This window comes from Haliotis asinina, chromosome 16 (genome assembly GCF_037392515.1).
Source record: "Haliotis asinina isolate JCU_RB_2024 chromosome 16, JCU_Hal_asi_v2, whole genome shotgun sequence".
NCBI classification, from domain to species: Eukaryota; Metazoa; Mollusca; class Gastropoda; order Lepetellida; family Haliotidae; genus Haliotis; species Haliotis asinina.
The window spans coordinates 9,426,272-9,435,169 of NC_090295.1; the positions used below are offsets into that span (position 1 = coordinate 9,426,272).

Sequence of the window (8,898 nt, forward strand, 5' to 3'; positions counted from 1 at the left end):
GAGCTCCACTTAAAATATTCACACTCCCCTAACCCCACAACGCACGCACGCACGCACGCACGCAAGCACCCAAGCACGCACACTAGCACACACACACACACACACACACACACACACACACACACACACAGACAGAGAGAGAGAGAGAGAGAGAGCCATTATTGGTGGGAACGATACCTTAGTCGTAACATAACGTCCACAAGAGTCATTAGCTTCTGCGAGCACACACGAGTCGTCAACGGCACGGTCGGTCTTGGTTAACGGCAAAACACATTATCCCTAAGATCAAAGCGAAGAAAAAATTAAACTTCAGGTCTCGATTAGCGCTTACTTCCAAATATAGTGAAGGTGGGAGTCAGTTTATACCATTTCGACCTGATTCAATGTTTAACGTTATCCGAGCGTCCGAGTACATTACATTGTACACCATGAAAAAGGTAGGGGACATTGGATTTACAAGATTGATGGGTTAATTGATGAAGTGCAGAAGGGGACTGAAATTAAGGGAAAATGTGACAATTTATTCCATTCCTTTGGAAATTTTTTATCTGTATGGATCTATATTAGATTTCCTCTATGCATTGGCATTGGCTAGCGGTATGCTCGCAAAATGGAATACCCCCTACTTTTTTAAATGATATATTTCTGTGATCTTTTCACTTCCCATCGCTGGTTTTACATATACGATCTCCTGCCATCAGCTTTATGGGTGTTTTTTCTTCATACGACATTCAGTCTTCCTTGATGATACAGCAAAGCTTATTTTAGACAGAGGGTGTTAAAATTACAAGACAGAGCAAACCTGCAGGAGACCAGATTATCCCCGTAGGTCCTGTTGTTGCTGCTGCTGCTGTTGAGAAGACCACATCCTGCTGACTTGGTTGTCTCTGTGTAGGCTCCACGTGTGAAGAGAGTTCTGGTATATATACGCGGTAACTTGTCACTGACTATCAGTTCGCATCTGTTTCCAAAAGAAAACAAGACGTGCATCATGAGGTTCTCTCTCATCATAGTTTTTGTTGGTAAGTACATGACAGCATTAATCTAGACGCTATATTGATACAGTTGTTTCTTGTATGAATGTAAATTACATATTTCCTCTACGACAGGGTAACAAAGCACTCTCCGTTGTTGGAACAGATATTTTGTTATAATAACATGCGGTGGATGAATGTACAATGTACATTGGCGCATAAATTTCATCGATATGGGTCACTTGGAATGGCCTTATACCAGCTGACATGTCCTCCTGGCCTTTCGAATGCGTCTACTTACAGGTGCTAGATCTTTCAAATGTAGACTTAAAAGTATACTTCCACTGTAACCCGAAATACCAAGAGAAATTCAGCAACGAAGAATTCCAGGTTATTATTTTCTGTGGTTCCAGCTATGCTTCTGGGTGTCAGCCTCGCCCATCGACACCGTCGACATCGTCATCACCATCACCATCACTCCTCCTCCGTCAAGCACGTGCACCACTACCACTCGTCAGGATCATCAGGCTCATCCGGGTCTTCCGGCTGCGGATGTTGTGGGGGTAGCTCCGGGTCCTCCTCTTCCTCCTCCGAGGACTACCCCATCCCAATCCCCGTCCCCATCTCTAGCGGCGGCGGAAGCAGCAGCAGCAGTGGTTCCTCCGACGCCGCTCTTCTCCAGGCTCTCATCAACGCTGGGAAATAGATGACAGGGTAGAGAGATCGGTATGGCTTAGCGTTAAAGACTGACATAAGGCGTTGCTTACTAAGTACAATCCTTACAACCCGGTGGTTATCATGATACACTTGCTCTCTGGTATTAGTACTATTTTTATTGCTGCTAACAGACCCCATAAAAATAATTTCATTCGTACTATACCCTAAACTGTGCTTTTCGTTTCCAGTTGCCATTCTCGGATGTAGCCACGTGTGAATGATCTTCAACCTTGAATCATAAAAAGTAAACACACATTTCCACAAGAACATGTTTTTGTTTCTGTTCTTTATTCTTCCAAAATGGGGCTGGTGGGCTGGCCTGTTAGTTAAAAGTGTTCGCTCCTCGCACTGAAGACCTTCAATGGGTACAACGTGTAAAGCCCATTTCTGGGATATTGCTGAAATATTGCTACCAGCGGCGTAAAAATATAGTATTCACCCACCCAAGTGATCAATGATATCTGTAGGAAAGTCAAGGTATAACGTGGTATGATTAAACATGGACCACACAAACACATGACTGAAACTTTTACCGCACATTATCCATATGAAGTACGTCAATTGTGAGAAACCACACCATAGATCCCCTTCAGTAATCTTGCAAAAGGAGGCTACAGTGTGACACCCACAGGTGTGAAGATGTTAAACATCACCTGTCTGTTCTGAACACCAGTGATGTGTACAGCAGCGTTATTCAGATGGGCGTGTCCCATGTTTTGTCGTAACATAAAGATTACAACCGGTAGATCTTGGCGAGAGACACATGCATGTGTCTTGTCTTATCGATGTAGGCTTTCGGGTAACGCCTCACTCTTGTCACATAATTATTACAGTAACGTTAGCAAAACCCACTCAACCCACTCGTTGTGCAAATGACGTTAGTGCCAAATCAGGTATTGTACGTGCAGTCGGTCACGTGATCTTCGAAGTTTTCTTCATTTGCACGTATTTGCACTGGCCTCAAAAATTGAAAAACACTTTTAAACCACAGTTCTAACGGTACTTTAAATGCCATGGCATTTTGCAAGCGGGAAGATCAGTTATTCACGCCGCAAGAGCAATGGGATGCAGCCGTTGTACTGTGTATGACTTGCGAGGTCGTCTACAACAAACTGGCACCACTTCTGATTGCCCAAGGTCGGGTTCTCCACGTGTGACGTCACGAGCAGAAGACGGCCAAATTGTCCTACGTCACCTACGTGACAGATTTCTGCCGGCTACACGAACCACGGCTGAGATGTTTAGAGTAACTGTCCTCACAGACCATTCGAAATCGGTTGCGGGCTGCCTATCTCCATTCTCGACGTCGATATCACCCTTGAACTCGTTCCTTTTGTGGCGGCTGGCTCATGGCCCAGGTCTACAGTTCCAGCATGATAATGCTCGGTCGCATACCGCGATGTTGACACGAAAATTCCTTCAAAACGCTGGAATGTACTTGCCATCGAGGTCCCCTGTCCTTAAACCAACAGAGCACGTTTGGGATGCACTTGGGAGAAGGCTTCTTGGTCTTAGGAACCAACCTCAGAATTTGCAGGAACTTGTCGCTGCCTTACAAGAGCAATGGCGCAGAATCCCCAACCACGTGTTCACAAGCATCAGGCAGTCGATGAGGAGACACAGTTCAGCAGTGGTGAATGCGCGCGGCGGCCATACACAATATTGAACTGAGAAATTTCGAATTTTTTATTCTTGTGACTTAACATTCTTTAAACCCATGTTTTGGAACGGCGGTGTAGCCAAATGGAACTGATTGTGACACTGTCAGTGTATCGAGTACATCACACAGATCTCAGCAATGAAATAATAACAATTTAACCATCTTACCATCTCTTGTTCTTTCATAGTGCCCTGAAGGAAGAATGTGAAGTTTCTTTTTTGACTCAGTCTATACGAAATAAGCTTTTTGTAACCGTCGTCACAAATATCAGGCAAAACCACCTCTGTTGGGCAGACATACACCAACTTCTGTTGAGTTCACCATTGCATTCGACCATTAATGTCTAGGACGTGTTCCAAGGGGAGGTTCAAGAGGTAAGTGCTAGCCATTGCAGGACCTCGATGCATAGCTGTTGGATACTGTCACGATGAACTCATGCCTTATCATGTTGAAAACTGAAACTTTGCAAGCTTTATACACGGTTTGGGAATAGCACAACGAGTGGTTGATAGCGTATTCCCGGTATTTTTGACACGTGACCCTGCCATGAATACTATGTGTAGCGCAGTGTGACCAGTCATTCATACCACCCAATACCATCATCCAAAGTCACATGCTGTTCGACGAATCCCGAGTTTTTCGACCATGGAAGTCCATTTTGAATCTCCATTTGTTAGAACACGACTTTAGCCCTTCGTTGGTTTCCCAATCTTGACATTCCAAACACCACCTTCACCTCCGAACAGGAAGGTGCAGCTGCCAGCGGCTGCTGTATAGTATAAGGCCAACGGCTGCTGTATAGTATAAGGACAACGGCTGTTGTATCGTATAGGAACAACGGCTGTTGTGTAGTATAAGCTACAGCTGTATAGTATAAGGCCAATACCTGTATAGTATAAGGCCAACAGCTGTATAATATAAGGCCAACAGTTCTCGTATAGTATAAGGCCAGCAGATGTTGGATAAGAACAACGGTTGTTGTGTAGTATAAGCTACAGCTGTATAGTATAAGGTCAACAGCTGTATAGTATAAGGTCAACAGCTGTATAGTATAAGGCCAACAGCTGTATAGTATAAGGCCAACAGTTGTTGTATAGTATAAGACCAACAGTTGTTGTGTAGTATAAGCTACAGTTGTATAGTATAAGGGCAACAGTTGTATAGTATAAGGTCAACAGTTGTTGTATAGTATCAGTCCAACAGTTGTGTAGTATAAGCTACTGTTGTGTAGTATAAGGTCAACAGCTGTTGTATAGTATATGGCCAACAGTTGTTGTATAGTATCAGTCCAACAGTTGTGTAGTATAAGCTACTGTTGTATAGTATAAGGTCAACAGTTGTTGTATAGTATATGGCCAACAGTTGTTGTATAGTATCAGTCCAACAGTTGTGTAGTATAAGCTACCGTTGTGTAGTATAAGGTCAACAGTTGTTGTATAGTATATGGCCAACAGTTGTGTAGTATAAGCTACAGTTGTGTAGTATAAGGTCAACAGCTGTTGTATAGTATATGGCCAACAGTTGTTGTATAGTATCAGTCCAACAGTTGTGTAGTATAAGCTACTGTTGTTTAGTATAAGGTTAACAGTTGTTGTATAGTATATGGCCAACAGTTGTTGTATAGTATATGGCCAACAGTTGTGTAGTATAAGCTACTGTTGTATAGTATAAGGTCAACAGTTGTTGTATAGTATCAGTCCAACAGTTGTGTAGTATAAGCTACTGTTGTATAGTATAAGGTCAACAGTTGTTGTATAGTATATGGCCAACAGTTGTTGTATAGTATATGGCCAACAGTTGTGTAGTATAAGCTACTGTTGTATAGTATAAGGTCAACAGTTGTTGTATAGTATCAGTCCAACAGTTGTGTAGTATAAGCTACTGTTGTATAGTATAAGGTCAACAGTTGTTGTATAGTATCAGTCCAACAGTTGTTGTATAGTATATGGCCAACAGTTGTTGTATAGTATCAGTACAACAGTTGTGTAGTATAAGCTGCTGTTGTGTAGTATAAGGACAACAGTTGTTGTATAGTATCAGTCCAATAGTTGTATAGTATAAGGCCGACAGTTGTATAGTATAAGGCCAACAGTTGTTGTATGTTGTATAGTATATGGCCAACAGTTGTTTAGTATAAGCTACTGTTGTGTAGTATAAGGTCAACAGTTGTTGTATAGTATATGGCCAATAGCTGTAAAGTATAAGGCCGATAGTTGTATAGTATAAGGCCGACAGTTGTATATAGTATAAGGCCGACAGTTGTATAGTATAAAGCCAAGAGTTGTTGTGTAGTATAAGCTACAGTTGTATAGTATAAGGTCAACAGTTGTTGTATAGTATATGGCCAACAGTTGTTGTATAGTATCAGTCCAACAGTTGTGTAGTATAAGCTACTGTTGTATAGTATATGGCCAACAGTTGTTGTATAGTATCAGTCCAACAGTTGTGTAGTATAAGCTGCTGTTGTGTAGTATAAGGCCAACAGTTGTTGTATAGTATATGGCCAACAGTTGTTGTATAGTATCAGTCCAACAGTTGTGTAGTATAAGCTACAGTTGTATAGTATAAGGTCAACAGTTGTTGTATAGTATATGGCCAACAGATGTGTAGTATAAGCTACTGTTGTGTAGTATAAAGCCAACAGTTGTTGTATAGTACAAGCACTTTTCGTTAGCAAAATTACGATTTCCAGTGGTGTTTCAAAGAGGAATTCAAACTTTAAGTTTTATCTCACTGACATTACTGTTAAATAACACTACTCGGGAATCCCATCAAACTTCATCTGATAAACATTTTACAGAATAATCAGAGAACTATTATCTGCCAAAATACATTCCAATGGGTGTAATAGGTAAACATTAATAAAAGTTATGGATCGGCGAAAATCCTTAATGAATCAGCTTCTCGCGTAAATTTTATTCTGTCCTTCCCTGACCCGTGAAGGTCCGGTGTAGAATAAGCCTTCAGCAACCCATGCTTGCCTTATGTGGCGAATGTGCTTGTCGTAAGACCCGACTAACGGAATCGGGTGGTCAGGCTCGCTGACTTGGTTGATACATGTCATCATGTTCCCAATTGTGAAGATCGATGTTCATGTTGTTGATCACTGGATTGTCTGGTCCAGACTCGATTATTTACAGACCGCCGCCATATAGCTGAAATAACGCTGAGTGTGGCGTAAAACTAAACTCACTCACTCACTCACTGTCCTTCTCTATTGGTGGCCAGACTCACAGTTTTCATGGACGGTGGGGTACCCAGGTGGTACAATCGTTCGCCCGTCACACTGAAGACGCGGGTTCGGTTTCCATGTAATGAAAGGACCCCATTTACGGTATCTTTCCCCATGATATTGCTAGATTGTTGCTTAAAGCGGCGCAAAAACCCCACTCAGTCGCAATCTTCATAAAACAAGTCTTTGCTCGTTGCGTGAGGCCGCACTCTGCCTTGCTCCCACATCACCACAATCGAATGTGTACCAAACAATCCGGTGATCGGTATCCAATACAATGAGGTCGTCGTTGTCCAATGTCAGTAGTAGTCGTTTACCTCCTTACGTAATTTTAAGAAGAACGAATACAAGTTGTTGCTGTTACTGTCGTCAAACCATGACACATTCGTTGAGACTACTGTCTTTAACCAACAACTGACAACATTTCGCCAAGCATTAAGCCTTTCCCATCAAAAGTGATTACGATATAGATTGAAAAACCCATGGAGCATGATGCAGCACGATTTATTATAGAAACACAGAGTAACAATAGCTGATTAAGTCCCAGGTATCTCAGCGGACGTAGCATTATCTCCCTTGGTCCTGCTGTTTGTGTTCTGGGCAAAACAACCTCCTGCTGTCTTTGTCGTCTCTCTGCAGGCTTCTCGTGAGTTAGTATAAAACATTACAACTTGTGTATACTTTATCAGTTTTCCTCTGCAAACAAAGGATAACAAGACACTCACCATGAACTTCTCGCTCATTCTCGTATTAGTTGGTAAGTTCATTTTGAACTATAAACTCTATTACGGTAAGCATATGCGAATAGTAGCATAGTAACTCGGTTTGTCATTTTCCGATTGATAATACCTGGTGTATCTGCACAGGGCAGTTTTGTTTTTCTCTTTGAAGGCTATTAATGTATTATCGTAAATATTCTATATAATAAACGATGCAGTAGGTGATATATTAAGAATTACTGTATTCTTAAGACTGTTTTGTGTTTGTAGAGAAGTTTTGAAGTAAATTTATCTCAGCAGCTGATCACTCCTTCTAAAACCAACGATACCAAAACGATTTGTTAATCCAGTAACACTGAGCGTTAACATGGCATTCAACATGTATTTATTATTTGTTTTTAGATTGTGTCTTACTGGGTTCAGATTATCATATTATCATATAATAGCACATTCTCGACGTTACGTCAAAAGAGAAATGTAAGCATTCGCTTAATCTACCATCAGATCTAATCTGATGAATTATCTGTTATCACAAAATATCTTCCATGCACATTCTTATTCTGGAAGAATAATGAAAATACCACATGTTTGCTATTCCAGCTATGCTTCTGGGTGTCAGCCTCGCCCATCGCCACCGTCGACATCGTCATCACCACCACCATCACTCCTCCTCCGTCAAGCACGTGCACCACTACCACTCGTCAGGATCATCAGGCTCATCCGGGTCTTCCGGCTGCGGATGTTGTGGGGGTAGCTCCGGCTCCTCCTCTTCCTCCTCCGAGGACTACCCCATCCCAATCCCCGTCCCCATCTCTAGCGGCGGCGGCAGCAGCAGCAGCAGTGGTTCCTCCGACGCCGCTCTTCTCCAGGCTCTCATCAACGCTGGGAAATAGATGACAAGGTAGAGAGACGTTATAGTCATTATCGTTCTGTGTTGAAGACCATCCTCTAAAACTAAATGGTTCAAATGAGACTATTAGTGACATGAGTAAACTGCGAAGTGATCAGTGATGTACACGTGCAATAATAACTGTTTTGCTTCAGTTATTTCCTCAAGCACCCATGTATCTCACTATATATACAATCTAGCTCACTATCTATCCAATTCTCAGCATCACCATGGAGTGAACCAATTCTTTTTAACTCTATTTGGAGCTGAAACGATTCCATTGTAGTCCCAGAGTCACACACTTGATAAATTAATATATTTGTGTATATCTTTTTCAGCTGCCACTTGGGGAGAAGCTGGTCTGTCACAGTATTGGGACATTTGGGTCGAATAAACATATTTCAACGAAAAAAAAAAGTTTGTCTGTGAGTCTTTGTTACTTTCATATGATGATGTGCACATACATGAGAAATTGATTATTCTCAAAATACTTATGTGTTAATACTCCAGGCTATTTATACTCAGACAACTACCACAACATCCCCACCCATGTATCTGACTGAATCCAACAATCTAGCGACTCGTAGTTTTCGTGATTTCACGAATTCATTACAAACAACAACGACTCATTTAAGAGATGTATTGCAACTGATCGTATGACCCTAATCAAACAACGCCTCACTGACTCTCCTGTAGTCGGCTAGTAG

General features: G+C 41.8%; 2 protein-coding genes across 2 annotated transcripts; both read left to right on the forward strand.

Annotated features, from left to right (window-relative positions):
• The first annotated feature begins 991 nt into the window (after window positions 1–991).
• On the forward strand, window positions 992–1,680 carry LOC137268924 (probable basic-leucine zipper transcription factor L). Its single transcript, XM_067803533.1, has 2 exons — window positions 992–1,022; window positions 1,388–1,680. Exons 1-2 carry the CDS (start codon window positions 992–994, stop codon window positions 1,678–1,680), a joined length of 324 nt encoding a protein of 107 aa, XP_067659634.1.
• A 5,629-nt stretch (window positions 1,681–7,309) lies between these two features.
• On the forward strand, window positions 7,310–8,195 carry LOC137268925 (probable basic-leucine zipper transcription factor L). The gene is made up of 2 exons (XM_067803534.1): window positions 7,310–7,340; window positions 7,903–8,195. Exons 1-2 carry the CDS (start codon window positions 7,310–7,312, stop codon window positions 8,193–8,195), a joined length of 324 nt encoding a protein of 107 aa, XP_067659635.1.
• Window positions 8,196–8,898: the final 703 nt, after the last annotated feature.

What these genes read in the sequence shown, in the direction of transcription:
- LOC137268925 (XM_067803534.1), top strand. Translation starts at nt 7,310, where the DNA reads ATGAACTTCTCGCTCATTCTCGTATTAGTTG. An exon ending in GCTCATTCTCGTATTAGTTG is followed by an intron (nt 7,341 to 7,902) that starts GTAAGTTCATTT and finishes TTGCTATTCCAG; the next exon opens with CTATGCTTCTGGGTGTCAGC.
- LOC137268924 (XM_067803533.1), top strand. Translation starts at nt 992, where the DNA reads ATGAGGTTCTCTCTCATCATAGTTTTTGTTG. An exon ending in TCTCATCATAGTTTTTGTTG is followed by an intron (nt 1,023 to 1,387) that starts GTAAGTACATGA and finishes CTGTGGTTCCAG; the next exon opens with CTATGCTTCTGGGTGTCAGC.